This window comes from Dicentrarchus labrax, unplaced genomic scaffold (assembly GCF_905237075.1).
Source record: "Dicentrarchus labrax unplaced genomic scaffold, dlabrax2021, whole genome shotgun sequence".
In the NCBI taxonomy this organism is placed as follows: Eukaryota; Metazoa; Chordata; class Actinopteri; family Moronidae; genus Dicentrarchus; species Dicentrarchus labrax.
In genome coordinates this window covers 29,275,410-29,291,967 of record NW_026136711.1, presented here as the reverse complement: position 1 = coordinate 29,291,967, position 16,558 = coordinate 29,275,410, and the positions used below count along the sequence as shown (strand labels likewise).

Sequence of the window (16,558 nt, the reverse complement as noted above, 5' to 3'; positions counted from 1 at the left end):
AGAGTGGGGCAGGGGCCTCATTACAACGCTTAACTGCACTCACAGGCCCTCATTAACCCACCACACCAGTGACTCAAATCAAAACAGACAATAAAAAGGGGTCGCCGTTTGAATAAAGGCCTCCATTTTAGTGTGATTAGAGTTTCAGCATTGTAACAGAGTACTTTATGGAGCTTTTACACAAACAGTTTTCTGTAAACAATGAAGTTTGCTACAATGAGTCAATTTATGTGTAGAAAAATCTTCTCTTAAATGTGTTCATCCAACTTGTATACCTTCCTATTTGACTGCTTCCATGCAGGCATCTGGACATCTGGGAATTCCAGAGGAAAGTAATGAGAGAGTGAGAGTGTAGTTAAACAAAACCCAATATGTCCGCTGTAATAAAAGCACGGTAACATAGTGCTTTAGGTAGCTCAGTCATACAAGACTGCCCTCAGTGCAGACGGATGGATGATGAGAGATGACAGGCACTTACGTATACTGCTAATGGGATGCAAAGCCAGCGCAAAGATAAAGCCCTGCCTGTATCCCCCAACCCCCCCAACCCCCCACTCATCAGTGCTTGGGGGAGAAAAGCTTGGCACGCCAAATGATGCGTTTCATAAAGACAATTAAAGAGCAAATCAATGCTGCTCCCTATGTGAAATAATTACAGATGCAGCCAACGTCAACCGCAAACCACACAGTGGAAAGCATGCAAAGCTCCAATAGTTGCAGAAGAGAGATTGGAGGAGATTTTGAGGTACACTTCTAGAAGATCCTACAGATTAAAAATTTACCCCAGTCGCCAACCTGTTTTTCATTAGGCCTCAGAACATGCTGGAATGTGTTTGAGTTTACAAGGTAGCTCATACATAGTGTGTCTACATCTGTATACTAACGGTTACTATATACTATTACATACACTGTGTTTAAAAAAAAAAAAAAATTTAACACTACAATCAAGTGGGTGGATGAAAATATAATATGTAATCACTGAACAGTATATGAAGTGGCGAGACAGCAGCTAGCCGGCTCTCAGATCCGCAGTCTGAAAAACATGATGATGAGGTCACAGTGTAAAGACCAGCAGGCCATCACATTCTGTCTGTCACATCATCAACGGCACTCTCCTCCCCATTTTAGAGCCCTTAATCTGCATACATCACCATAGAGGAGAGGAAAGAAACTTACTTAGTGGAGTTCTATGCACTGTGCATTATGTGCTTGTAGAGGAATGAGTGTGATGAAGAGGTACTATACAGGGAATAAACGACAAAAGGGCAGCATAGGAATACACATGGAAAAAAGAAAGAAGAGGGAAGAGAAGAGAAAAGAAGAGAAGAGAAGAGGAAACCACTTGGGGAATATAAAGTGTAGAAGGAGACAGATGGGCCCACTTACCAGCCTGGTTAGTGGTAATGTTGACTGAGGCGTACTGAGGGGAGTAGGGGCTCTGATCTGACACCCCGTTGACAGCCTGCACCTCAAACGTGTACTGCGTGTGGGCCAACAGGTCACTAATGTAGACCCGAGATTCTGTCAGACCCAGCTGACGGGGCAAAAACTGAACGTTGTCCCCACAGCGGGTGCAGCCTCCCCGGCCTCCTCCGCAGCTCTTGCAGATGATGTTGAAAACTACGTCCTCACGGCCCCCCGAATCCCGAGGAGGCATCCACTCCAGCATCACAGAGGTTTCATTCACGCTGGAGATAACAGTCTGTGGAGCTGAAGGGACGGCTGCAAAATACAAGAGAGACTCTTAACACTTGAGTGAATAAACCAATGCACAGATATTTTGGGAAGTAAGCTGTCAATTGAACTAAATTGCAGATGTATACTTTGGCATTGACATACATCATAATGAAAATTCTAAATACAAAGTAAAAAGAAGAAAAAGGAAACGTTGTGACAAAACAGTTTTGCACAGAACTCTCACAGATCTGTTTTGATGTTCATAACTCTTTCCTGTAACACAGAAAAACTGTTTGGTTCCAAACTGCTTCAAAATGGCACAACTGGATGAGGATCTGGAACAAAAACAGCTCTCTTATATGCTGACCCTAAGCCTGGCTATCAAATTACAATGAAATGTTTTACCAAGTTTTCAAACCTTCACTGAATGATTTTTTGACACCTTGGCAACAAAACTACAAATAACACATGGATATATATGTAGGGTAAATACACTGTAAAACAGTTGTTTATTTACACATCCAGCAGACACAGGGCAACATTAGGGTTTATTTGAGATGTGTTTATGCCCACCTGGCAAATGTAAGTCTAATATTCACTGTCCTTTTAGCTCTGTTTTTGATATTCAAACACTCCCAGGGGAAATATATCGCTGCTATTAACTGCTAAATGCTCCACTATGTTTACCAGCAAGTCGCCAACTGTGTCTTTCTGCCGCTGGGGCTGGGCAGGTAGTGTACAGTGGCTTTTTCATGGCTTTTTCACTGAAAACAGCTGCCTGCTGCTGGAAACAAGGTTGATGAGAGCAGTGAGAGTGAATCAAAACAGTTAAGTTGCAGGCCGTAAAACCAAAACAGTGAGCAGAGCAACCCTGAGGGGAACTGCAGAGTTTGATGAAAATTCTCTTTGGGTTTGTCACTACAAGTACCTCCTTTCACGGAGTTACATATGATCCTAATATAAAAATCTTTGATTATAGCCTTTAAGATATCCTGCGAAGGACCAAAGATTTTACAATCTAACAAGTGGTTGAAAATTTGATTATGTAAATTTCATTTGTCGTAGCATTCAGTAGTTTTCATTGGCATTTTTTGCTAGAAAGACTGGAAATTGTTGTCTCTCATACGTGCCACAACTTCAAGGAAACTACTTTTGCATTCACATTGCATTACATTCCACAGCATTGTTCTAATTTTATGATGGAAGCCGTGTTGTGTAGTTGATGGTGTGGAGGGCATAATTACCAACATCACCTAAATAACCCCTATACAGGAGAAGGGAAAATCCACAAACTCACTAACATACTATAGCCTCTTTGAGGTCTGAGTCTGTGTTCCAAGCTGGCTGTGTCTCTTCCCACGGGACGTCCATTTACATTCTCTCATTTTCCATGTTGGTGTCCACTTTGTCAAGTGTTTTCTTAAGATCTATTCTTGACAATTTTCTCATGGTGCATCGTATAGAGTTACTGCAGTGGAGAGAAACCTACTGTTCCTCCTGTTGAGACATTCTTAGCAGCTAGGCATTACAGGGTGGAAACTTTCCACATGGTGCTACATGTTGAGTGACAGGCCAAACAAACAAACATTGAGAACTGTTTATCTTTTACAGCCATGTGCACCTAATTATGGAAGATGTATCCTCCAGGACTAATGAGATAAACAATTCCACTCCGCCCACAACATCCTAAATCTAAATCGATCATTTCTTATTTAACCTCCTTTTAATTGGCAGCAATTAACAGATCTCCGGTTCTGGAAGGAAGCCCATTGGAGTGCCCTTCTTGGTGTCTCTCATACATGGAAACATAACTCCTCCTTGGCATCTCCTTCCTGGGGAGGAGGACTAATATCCCCCCCATTAGCTGGCGGGCCACTCTGATGGGCCCATTCCCTTGCTTTAATCAGGCCGGGCCCTGCTGCGCTTAATACGGGTGACGTGACGCTGCTGCTTTCTCATTCACAACAGCTGCTCAACTCCCAGAGCCAGGCTTATGCAAATCTCCTTTGTTGGAGACCATCAAATCTTTTCCCTCCTCTCTCCCTTTCAACAGGCAGAGAGGGAGAGTGAGGAAAAAAACACTACCAAAACGTTGAAAGGGGCTTTTTTTTCTCACTCACCCCCGTTTTGTTTTAGTTAGACCACACTCTATGCACCAATTCTCTGTCTTTCTCACATGCACACAACCCTGCTCCGTCTCACTCAAACTCCTTCTCCTTCATTCCTTTCGAGTCCTCACGCTTTACTCCTCCTTCGCTCACTTTGGCTTTGGTCTATCCTTCCATCTCTCTCTCCCTCTCTCTCTCTCTCTCTCTCTCTCTCTCTCTCTCTCTCTCTCTCCTTCTCTCTCTCAACCTCAGTGTCAGCCTCAAATTCAAATTCAAATTCAAACAGCTTCATTGGCATGACAAGAGAGAGTCTCGCCTGGGCTCATTCTCCCTGCCTGCCCCTTCACAAAGCTACGCGCCCTGGCCCAGTAACCTCTGGTCTGGCTTGGAGTACGGGCTGTGTGATGTTTAGGAGGGGCAGCCGAGCCTTGTGTGTTGGGTCAGATCTGTGGACAGCCACACTATGGGCATGTCAGCGTCGTGTTCGTGTGAGGGACAGCTCTGACAGGGTTTCTCTGTTTGGAGTTACACAGACTACCACTGTCCTTTGATCCCCGGGCTCTTCTGCTTGCGGCTGTGAAATGTGTATGTGTCAAAAAGTTCATATTTGAAATCAAAGGCTTTGTCGGCGTGTATTCATGTGGGTGCACTATGTGTGTTTGTGTGGAGTGTAAGTCAAAGCTCACATATAACAATTTCAGTACTATACATACTTGTGCATGGCATCTGGAGAGGATCTGAGTCGGTGCGATAGTATCCGTTGCGGCAAACGCAGTTAATGGCACCTTCACTGGTGGTACGGCTGTTGATGGGACACTGCATACAGGGTTCATCTCCTTGAGTTGGCTTGAAAAAGCCAGACGGACAGGCTGAAAGACAGTGGAGGGTACGTATGTGAATTTAAAAGAAATTACACTTTTTTTAAAGCACAGTGAATTTGAATTAATTTCTTCGTATCAAAAGCTTTGATTGACAGCAGGATAGTTAAGTTTGAAATACAAAGGTAAAGGTATGGGGCTTCAACAATATAAATGTTTAGTTTAACTTTCTGATCAACTTATAAATTACTTATTTATATCTAATTATTTTGGCACTATTACAGTTAAATGTAGGAGCCTGTATATAGTTATATTGAGTATCTATCTGTAAAAGAGAAAGAAATGTATTTTTTTTTCTTTCCACTATTTTCCATTTCCTATATATTTCAAGCACTTTACTTTTAACTGTTATTATTTGGTTACATCTTGTATTACAACAGAAGCCATGAGGTGACCAAAATGCAAAAAACAGCCAACAAAACACAGACCACAAGTCCAACATGTAAATATACATCGGAACAACCAATATATAAATACACACCAGTCTAGCCTTGCATGTGAGGCAACTCTCTGTAGGTATGGAAACATGGTAACTTGCTGTAAGTTTGCTTTGAATTATTCACAATTCTGCCTGAGAAAAAAGTGCCCTGCTTTCTGTTAAGAGCCCTTTTAAAGGCCTCTCTGTGGAAACCTGGGAGGAAACTTACATTCATGATAGAGACGAAGATGAACTCACACACCGCAATTGCCATTAAATTCTGAATTTGTGTATCTGGCTGCATGTGGGTGAATCACAAGCTGTATACGGGATGACTCTGTTTGTATGTTGCCATAAGCGTCCATCATTGCAGTGATAAACAAACTTTGCTGTCTGTGAAATCCCCTTATCCTCTCCTGAGTCACATTCTGCCTAAACCTTCACTGCTTTTTTTTTTTCTTCCAGCATTTGCACCTGCACCATGTCAAGAGCTTTTTTTCTATCTTAGGCCGAAACAGCTACGGTTTTGCTTCAGGTAATCCAGCTCCCACCTGCCCCACCGATGAAGGAGAAAATACAGCAGTGTTGAGACAGAGGCGTTGAAAGTACAGTAACATGAAAAATTCACACACGGGACGCAGAGCATATCTGAAGTTAAAACCCCTCAGGTCTGTCAGTGCAGTTGTTTTTTTAGTAACAGCGTAAAAAGCATAGTTATTTGTTGGGTCTGATAAAAGGAAACAAAATATAGTAGCTTTTACATCAATTCATGGTTCTTTTTCTATTGGATTTCTATTATTTCTAAGTCAAACATGGTAGGTTCATAAGAATATATTCTTTTAATCCTCTATCAATGCTGATTTTGACATGTGCACTTCTTTCTTATGCTTGCAATATTTAAAACAATTTGTCTCGCTCATTAAGGGAACAGTTTTCCCCCTCCGTTTTCTATATATTTCCAAAAACTTACGATAACATGACTGCAGTTTTCTACATTGTAAGGTTGTAAAAATACAGCCACTATTTCATTCTGAGGTTGTACTGGCAATTACAGCTCAACTGTAGCATCTGGAATATGGAAACATCTGCAGCTGCAACTTCCATTTAAAATAGAGTTCAAATCACAAGGCGGAATTAGTCCGGGTCCAATCCCAATGTTTATATTAGACAGACACATCACTGTACTCACAGACCATACAGACCCTACAGGCCAGGGATTAATGCTCTTTTCCCCCTGTTAACTACAGTACATTACTCACCTTCTAAATGTGACCATTACAGTGATTCAAAAAATTGTGACAGAGGCAGACATTCTTTTATAATAATGTAATAAACCTTTAATATTTATAACTGTGGAAAGGGATTGGTGTAACAAGGTATTTTTGGTTGATTTTGCTGATATTCTGCAGGTTTATAAATTCTATACTTGCATCACCTATTCATGGAGAGAGTTGAACACAGCTTCACTTACACAGTTTGTTCATAAGAGAAGCTGTTTTTATTAAATAAACTTTATATCAAGCATCTTTGGCTTCAGTTATCTTTGTTATATTATCACAAACGTCAGTTATTCCAAACTAAAAATGAAGTAATCTTAAAGATCTCCTCACTAAGTATTAGCTTTGACATGTTTTTCTTCTGCCATGATTGATGGGGGAAAAGGTTTTGGGTACAGAGCGAAACATGAGGCCTGGACATTCACACTGCCAGTCAACGGGGTCTGTGAATGAGGCCCAGGCAACAGCTATGTGGGGAATTGGGATCGAACCTCTGCGGCACAGTGAGGTCTATGGGAGTGCGGCGCTCAGAGGAGCAACACCAAAGGAAACAGCATAAAGAGGTAGTGAAGGGGGGAAGGAGAGAGTAGAAGTGTAAAAATGGGAACAAAGAGACGAGGGGTGGAGAATGGCTGTGTTTGGGAGTTTTTCAGCCAAGGAATTCAGCGTGTAACTGTGCCCACAGTGAATATATGTGCTGCAACAGTGTGCAGACTGTGTATAACAATCAGAACAATGACTTTAAAATCTGCATGGGGAGGAAAATGAGAGACTACAATTGATTAGCAGTAATAAAGCCCCATGATGCCTTGCTACCACAGTGGCTGTATTTAAATATTCTGTGGTAATCGTTGGATGGCACACAGGAGGGTGATTTTTTTCCAAATTTTCCCAGCAAACACTGTCTACTGTAAATCTGTTCAATTTTACCTTGTGTAAAATCCCCATTATGTGTTTATACATACTTAGATTTATAAATGGTCAAATCCCACAAATATCTTCCAATTGTTGTATGTGGTTTATCTAGTCATATTTCAGATTTTTAGTTTTGGTTCATCAAAGTTTGAAAAAGCAAAATAAAAAAATCCTTAGATGTGTTCTAATGAACAGAAAAAGATGCACATTTGCACATTTAACCACAACTGACATGTATTCAACAAGAGTTTTCAACATCTTTCCTAAAATATTTAGCTTGGTGGTTTCTTTTGTCCAACATCTACCAGATAAATTAAGCTCACTATATCAAGATTACACAAAAATAATAGCATTGACATTCAAGTATTTGCCAATTTAATTCTTCTTTTTATGCATTTGTGGCATTGGCATCTGTGACAAAGCTTTTTCATCTGGTACCTCATAAAGTTAAAACCATCCATGAAAAAAGTATTTGTTGAAACCATCCTATCCAGTTCAAGAGGACACGGTATTATATGTCTTGGCATGCCTCTCTGCCCTGCCACGGTCATTACTTTGGGGAAATATTTTGGGAATTTCCACTTTATACCCGGATGACAGATTTTAAGAGTTGCAAAGTTGTCTGGTGTCAGAAGTAGAGAAGCAGAGACGAGCAGAGCAGTGATTAAAAAACAGATCAGAGCTTTAATTCCCTACCTCCCTGCCTGCCCAGATTGCTGCTGTTGAGCTGTTTGATCACCATCCTAGCAGTCTTACTCAACATGTGAGAGCTAAAGGCTGTTTTTTTGGATGTTTTCTCTAACTTCAGATATCCTCCTGGCAAGTCGAGTTAATTACTGCAAGAATATTCATTGACAACAGCTCCTCTATTGTTCCTGCCTCCTATACTTAAATAATCCACAACACACCACTGTTAATGTCATTAATATCATCAAGCAAACATGCCACGCTTTGCTATTGGATCTCTGGGGACTGTGCACGTGGAGTCTGGAACTGGGACAAACAATGAAATGTGGCAATAAGTCAAAAACAAAGGCCACACAGAAAAGCTTTAAGAGAATTTATAAACACTTCAGACTCAATTTAGTGGTAGCCGTGTCAAAAGGTCCAGATCACCTCAAATTGGTTCCAGAGACACTGCAGGCATATTTACTCCTAAATCTTAAAGATCTTGTGAAATCATAGGAACATTTCTGCCAATGGGGTGACATAGTTTTGTTTCCAATGTTGTTTGATCGTTTAAAAACCAAGTATTACATTACTTTAATCTAACACTGAGTCTTAAAACTCAATCTGAATAATACCTCCCCCACACACATTCCAAACCCCCAGCTGCTTGTGTCTGTCTATGTTTATGACTTTTAATAACATATAGTGACATAAAGGCTTTAATTAGGGGTTTTCACTAGACTCACTGAATAAAAATAGTACTGCACGAGCTGCGAGAAGTGAGCCGCTGTGCCAGGGTGCTAGTCAGTTTTTACAGCAGGTAATTTGCTGGTTGTTTCAAAGGTTTCCTGAATATTACAGCGGGAGAGATTTATGGCGCGTTGAAGAGGAGACCTGCAGCTAAAACCATCTGAATCCTACAAAGTATGTGCGCCTCTGTGTGTGACTATTTATGTGTGTGTGAGAGAAAAAGAGAGAGAAGAAAGACACAAACAGACAGAAAGACAGAGAAAGGCAGGGAGTGTTGTTTTCAGCAGCGATGCCGACATGACCAGCTATTGCTGGCTGGAAACACTCCCTGTGCTCCTCTGACCAAATCAACAGTCACACATACACACACACACACACACACACACACACACACACACACACAGCACATAGAGAGAAGCCAAACAAAGACTGGGCATTTGACATTTCCATCATGGCTGCCTGGGCAGTTCTGTATGCTGTGCGATCACAACCAGACAATCAGCTGGCTGATACCAGGTAATCCAGCCTAAGGCCACACCTATTGAGGTAACAACACCCATCCAGTCTCTTTCACCCAACCATCTCTCATCTACACCACCCGACAGAGAGACTCTTTGTCCAGCAGTCTGGGGCATCACAGCAAAAACAGCACACCACTCCAGCCCCCTCTTCCCTGTTCCCCCTTTTCAGGATCAAATCCACCCTCCCCCAAAACTGCTTTATTTAATGAACACACCATTAAAGAAGAGACAAGGGAGACAAAGACGGGCAAGGTGTGTGTGTGTGTGTGTGTGTGTGTGTGTGTGTGTGTGTGTGTGTGTGTGGGTGTGGGCGTGTGTGTGCATGTGGTGTTCAGGGTGTGAAAGAGAAAAGGCTGGAGGGGTAAAAAAAAAAAAAAAAGAAAAAATCAGAGGTGCTAGATTTTGTGCGCACAGCAGGAAAAAGTGCTGAAAGCGGTGAAAATGGCTAGCGTCAGAGGGATTGTGTGAGTCCGCGGATGCCGGGTATTTCCCCGTATTCCATTGTGACCAAAGAGGCCGCTACAGTGAGCAATGTACAAGTTTGGGCCTTTATTTTCTTTGGTGCTGCCTGTAAAAACTATTTATGTGAATCACTGCAGGGACAGATCAGAGGCTATCGTAAAGAGATGTGTTTCTTTTACAAGATAGACCACTTTTCCCCAGAGGAGAAAATTACATTAAGGCAACCTGTTAGCTTCTGCAGTAGCTTTCTCATTACTTCTTGCATCCTGCGTCTACAACTACAGACCATCAGCCTTTGAACTGGTCACATCTAAGTAGAGCGTAACCTTGTGAAACGACAGTCATGGCCACAGATTAACCAGAGGAGAGCAGCCACGAGTTGTGTGTCTGTTCCTGGGAGTGCGGACAAGCCAGCCTGTCCCCCTTCTGCCTCAGCACTTTCATGGGGAACACTAGCTAGCACTGTTTGCAACACAGGGTCTCCGCAATTCAATTAGGAACGCAGTCCTCCTTGCCGTCTAATTCAATCAGGCTTGTGTGAAAGCTATTAGACAACTGGCATTCGCTTCACCCCACACACACTGGCACACAAATGAGATATTCATTTCTCCCTCTAGGTTTCCATGTCTGGTGCAATTAACAGGTTTGGGACTCTGCGTGGCTCCTCACACTGTAAGCCAGGCCACTGCCAGCGAGTTAGGGTGACCAGTGGTGACCTACAAGGTGTAAATCAGGCTACTCTCAAACTCAAGGAGAGCACAGGGTCATTTAAATGGGTCATTTTCTAAGACACTCATGTCATTTATAACTGAGACATGTTCAACTTTGAGCAACCAGGACAGCTACCGTGTCTTACCAGATCACTAAAAATAACTGGAAAAAAAGGGACACAGGCACTTTCATGGGCTTACCCAATGAAAGAAAAAATCTTACACCCAGTTATTTTAATGATTAGGTGCCACTTTTAACTCTATTAACTTTGGTAGAAAATCCCACCCTTCAAGCTTTCACAAAATGCCTCAATCAACTCTGAGCATTGCAGAGTCACAGCCAGAAGTCTTCACTTCTTTCACTTCAAACACCTCCAACACTTCATGAAAACTTGTGTGTCACTGTGTTTGTGTACAGGGTTGTGTCATCGGGTATGGGAGGACAGGGTAAAGATTTGGGAAGTGACTTTTCCCTTCTGTGTCCCTCAGCATTTTGCTCTAAGCTGCATCTCCTCTGCAGTTGTCAGAGAGCTCACATCCCCAATCCCCCCCACCCCACCCAGCAGGCTCCTCGGAGACAGATTAGGAGCCAAAGTGAGCAGCAGATTAGCTGGAAATGTGGGACACCTGGGAAATGAGCTCTGAGGGCGCAGGCTCTGAGGGAGGGCTCAGGCTCAAAGAACACACACAAACAAGACATGTACTGTGCACACTCCCAGGAAACCTAAAAACACACAGGACATTGAACCATACACGTCATACATGCACACCCTGGGCTTATTTAATTCCATCTCCTTCCGATACATATACATCAACACATAAATAAGCAGAGACCGTAAAGAGGAAAGCTGCTAATAAAGCCATCTGGCCACTGCCCAGAGGACAATTTCAGCTGGGGCTTAACCTTATATATGTGGCACATATACAAGGCTCACCATCACAAGGATTGGTATTTACAAGGACAAAAAGAAGTGTGGACCACTGTTTAGAATGTCAGTGGCAGCTAAAAATACTCTGTAAGGGAAATATTAGTCATGTAACAACTGGTGTAAATTAATTTCCTACTAACTGACCTTATTTCTAATTATCTCTTTAACTTTGTCCATAAATAACACCAGCAAGCAGCATGGCATAGATTTACTGTGGAATCTGTGCATGGTTTGTTAATCATAAAAACATAAAACTTAGACTCATAAATATTACAATGAATTATGTAGCTCTAAATAGAAACATACTACAGGAATATATGTAGCCCGTTTTTGTAAAATACTGCACATGCATACACATGCATGTATGGAACTAGGGTTGAAACCAATAATTTTTCCATTATTAGTTGCACACCCCAGAACTCAAAGATATTTAATTTACAATGATTTGAAACAGAGAAAAGCAGCAATCTTCACATTTGAGAAGCTGGAAGTGTTTAACATTTTTGTTTGCCAAATGCCGTAAAAAATGATTCAATCAATTAATTTATTGCAGTACTTATAAATTAATCAATCACTTCAGTCATACTTCAAGCACTTTGGTGTGTTATAGTGCACTGAGATACACATACACGCAGTGCACCACCCCACATCCCAAACACTCTGGAGATAGTGCGTCATTCCCATGTGGCAAACGTTAGTTTCTTAATTCAAACAACGCTGGCAGAGTGGCCCTCTGTTCAAGACCTCAATGCTCTCATGATGATCATCAGGTCATAAATACCAAAGGAAAAAAAATCAGTGAAAACTATCTTAACCACAGTATTTCCATACTGTCTGATAACTACCATCTGTCAATAGAGGAGGAAATAGAGATGAAAGGGGAGTATCACTGGAGCCATGCATGCAGCACAGTAATAACGTCTGGAATTTTCACTGCACTCCCTTTTTTCTCCTTTTCCCACTTTTTTTTCAGCACGGGGGAAAAGAGACGCACAAATGTGGAATGGTGAAATTACAGGCATCTGAGCCAACACATATACTCACAGGGTAGGATTATGAACAAGGCTAGAGGGTGGGCGGCTGTGGGGAATAAAGCGGAAAGGGTCATTTCATGCAGGCAGATCACTTGACAGCTTGCTCTCCAGAGGATGTAGGGGTCCAATCAGGTTGCTGGTGGACCCCTTCGGTACACTGGGCTGCAGATGGCTGGGGTGTGGCAAGAGGCAGGTCCCTTTGTCGGCATTAATCTCTATTTAAGATGACTTGTCAACCTTCAGGATCCACAACACATTGGAACTAGCTACACTGTATCCCATTATTTGTAATGACAGATCATTACCAGAGCTTGGAAAATGTCACTTAATGCAGATAATGATATATGAAACTATAGCGGGGTTCTCTGTAAATTGGACACTAAACAGGCCTGTGATCAGGAGGGATAATTAATCCAGTCAAATTCTGTTTCTGCTTGTATAAGAGTGGGTATTAGCAGATGCATGCATTGTCTTCAGTGGTTACAAAATGGCCTAATTCAGATTAGAATGAAGAAGAATGAATTACTCTGTGGCCTTAATTAAGGATAGCTTGGTTAAACCATATCACATCGCATTTTGTGTCTTAAAATCTTGTTTGTTTACAAAAAAACAGCCTTTGCTTCCAATTGACCTCCCACCATCCACCACCAGTGGTGTCCTTTATCTTCGTTTGTACTGTTGCACTAAGTTCTTCTCCGCCAAAGAAAGAAAGTTTGGCCTTACTTAACATTTCATGCAAGTTGAAACCAGAGACACTGAACTTTCACTGTCATGTGACACCAAGCATCAGTTATTGTACTTGTAGGGCTACAGTTTTCCTTGTGGTGGGAAGGGGGGAAAATACACCTGTCTTTTCGTGTACAGCAGTGCCTGAAGGGGCGTACACTGTTTCAATTTTGGAACAGGTAGGAAATGAGGAACGATCAGATGTCAGAATGTTAAGCTGTCATTGTTGAGACAAACAAAAGATTGTGGGCCGCCTCCACCCACCCTCACCCTCATGGGAACAGATCATCTGCTCCACCACAGGATGCATTGAATAGCACAGCATCCCCGGAAACACTCACCTAGCTATGACAAGATTGTACAGTGGGTACAATGATGAGGTCTTCCCTTGAAAAACATCCTATTTCCCCCCCTGTGGACAGTCCCTCACATACAGTTCACACCAACTCACACTCTATACGACAGTTCTCTAAGCCTATGATTCATATATTTATATTTAAGGTGTTTGCGGAGGATGGTGTTTACAGTATGTGCTCTTTCAGACACACAGATCGATGTGTCTGAACTCTTTATAAGTTTTGACTGGAGCTGTCAGTGCCTCGGCCTCCCAAACCCCCAAATGCGCCCTTTTCTCAAGGACAGCTAGTTGCTAGGGCAACAGGAGCCATTGCCATGTAAGGCAGCTTCCCTACTCCGTTCCGCAGGCTGCACCCGGACCTTACAGCCTTGATCACAGCCTCAGACTGCTGATGACAGTGGGACAGGGTGGAGGAAGCAGGGTGAGTGGAGGTGGAGGATAAGCGATGGAAAAGGTAGAGGAAGGAGAGAAGCAGGACGAATGGAGGATAAATAACCTCAGTAACCTGCTGAAGACATACAGGGGCTAGGTCTAGAAATCACATAATTGTCTTGGCAGCGATAAGGAGCAATACAGGATGACTTACGTTGCCCAGTCCGTGAAATAGACAACCTGTTAAAGTTGCCTCACTGTTTTGGAGCTTGCTGGAATTCATAAAATATCATCTGCTTCATGCTGATTTCAATCTTCCCTATCTGGCCAGCCAACATTTTCTGCAAGACACAACAAGACCAGGATCTGCCATCCGGGCCACAGGTGAGAGGCAAGCAGGGAGAGGGGGCGGGGGTTGGGTTCTTTGAGCCTGGAGGCAGATGTAGGAAATAGCTGACAGAGGCAATCACTAGTCTGTATGTGTGTGTCGCTCTGTGTGTCTGTTTTTGTAAAGGACAGCATAGGGAGCAAAAGAGAGCAAGACAGAGTGAGAGAGAAAGAGAGGAGAGGGGGGGATGGAGGGGGGCTTTACCAGCATCCAAACAAAGGCAGCAAGCTGCAGCTCCAAGCTCGGTTGACAGAGGCTCCCTAAGGTGCAGTCTAGCTGATGGACAGGTGGCATAAAGGGGCTGCGTGTTGTCCAGTCAGTAGGGACAAGGGGGGGGTCGCAGGAAAGGGGGAGTAGGAGGGGAGGAAGGAAGGGGGAAGAGGGGGTGGCATTGCAAGGAGCAGCTGGTGCTGAATCCTGTCACTGTCCCTGTGTAACCCTCCAATGCACACATACAAACACACAGAACACACAGAGCACTTAGATAAACAGTACCCTGAGCTGGACTGTGAGTATCATGTTCATAGGCTGGATTTTATATCCCAAGCCATCTCTCCCTGGAGTGTATTTATTAAAGATTATATCAATTCTTCTGACCACAAGCATTTAATGAGGCAGCAGGGAGTCTGAGTGAATCCTATTATCCATCTGATCTACAAGAAAGAAAAAAAAACAACAGCTGTAATACGCCTATTTCGCACGCATGCATGAATCCAAGAAGCACACACACACACACACACACACACACACACACACACATACATACATAACTTAGGAGTCACATTACATTACATTGGCAAAGTATGAAAACAAAGAGGGTACCTATCTCTCAACAACCAATTTTATTGGGCAATGTTCTCTCAATAGCCAATAAGAGGACACATTTTAATGTCTTCTCTCGACAATTGTCTCACAACCAACTTCTTGAGGACTTGCAAGGTACTGAGAATAAAACTAGGTGAAAGTGTGCCACTCAGGCAGTGGTAAAATCTCAGATCATGTGACCTGAATACTAGAACCACCAAAACAGGATTTCACCTGATATCAGGACTCAAAGATTCAAACTGAGGGATTGAAATCACACACTTGCAGTACACCCACACAAAAATACACACACACACACACACACACACACACACACACACACACACACACACACACACACACACACACACACACACCTAAAACCTCTCCCCTGCACCATTACACCTGCGCCTGAAAAGGCTGGTATTGTTAGGAGGAGATTCATTTGAAGGCTTTAATGGCTGCTACTTAGAGGTGGAATACATTAAATAGCCCAATCATGGCTGCAGAGTGAGGTGGTGGCCCCAGCAAATATATACTGAGTGAATAGATCGACTAATTAGCCTTTAAATATGTCATTGATTCATCTAAAACAAGGGATCCCTGAGCTATTCATCTGCCTGCTCTGCATCTTCTCCTCCTCTATGACTACATCCTTAACCCTGATAAAGGAGGGGCTTGGCTGGCTGGTCTCCCTTCCATTTGTCCTAATCAATGGAGGCTGTTCAGCCCGGACCCAGGGGGTCAGTGAAATTAAGTACCCAGCTCACACAGAGAGGGATCGGGCCAATGCTGGGGCACGGGGGGAGATAGGCAAGCCCTCTGTTACCTTGGCAACTCTGCTGCTGCAGAGTTTTCCCCAATATATTCCTTCAGCCCAACTCTTCTCCCCTTGTTAGGATGGTTTGTACCAAAATGGCTACTCTCTAAGAATATTGCTTTGTGTGCAGTACGGTCATTTCTCACCATGGAAACTCCTTGCAAACAAATCCAGGTATTGATTTAGACATACACAGCACTGGCATGAGTAATAAATTATTCACTACTGCCGAAGACACTTCATCGGCAAGAAAACGTTTCAAATGCTGTATAGATTCACAGGAGGGCGAGTGTGTGTACGATGCAGTGTTAATACCTTTCTAAAGATGTGTATAAGTAATATTTGCAAAGGATTAAGTCTAGAGGTGATTAAGAGTGGTGGCTGGAGGGTAACCAAAGATGTATCCTCATCTCCCCACACAGAGCCTGCCCATGGCAAAATGTCAGTGTGTGAGGGAGCTACAGGTGAAAATCCCTTGCAATCATTATGTCTTTTGAATATGGCTTGTCTGGTTTCTGGCTTCTTGTTTGCATTGGATATCTTATCATCAGATTCTCTGAGGGTGACTTTCTGCTTGGAAATGTTCCTTCATGTTGTACCAGGTGTTTGCAATATGGACCACAGCAACTGGGATTTGAGAGAGGGAGGAAGGAACGGTTTCTTTTTCTGTATATTTTGGATTTTCTTTTTCCTGCCAGGCCTACAAAAAGATTAACTCCTGCATTAATGTGATGTTTTTAAA

At 42.8% G+C, this 16,558-nt stretch overlaps 1 protein-coding gene across 4 annotated transcripts in view; it reads right to left on the bottom strand.

The window, feature by feature from the left end:
- ephb2b (eph receptor B2b) overlaps positions 1 to 16,558 on the bottom strand; it is a 117,863-nt gene that overhangs the window by 33,622 nt on the left and 67,683 nt on the right. For all 4 annotated transcript variants that reach the window (XM_051414624.1, XM_051414626.1, XM_051414625.1 and 1 more), the window contains exons 4-5: positions 4,499 to 4,654; positions 1,387 to 1,722 (exon numbers count right to left, since the gene is read on the bottom strand). In XM_051414624.1, the coding sequence (XP_051270584.1) occupies positions 1,387 to 1,722; positions 4,499 to 4,654 (492 nt within the window). The remainder of the gene's footprint in view (positions 1 to 1,386; positions 1,723 to 4,498; positions 4,655 to 16,558) is intronic.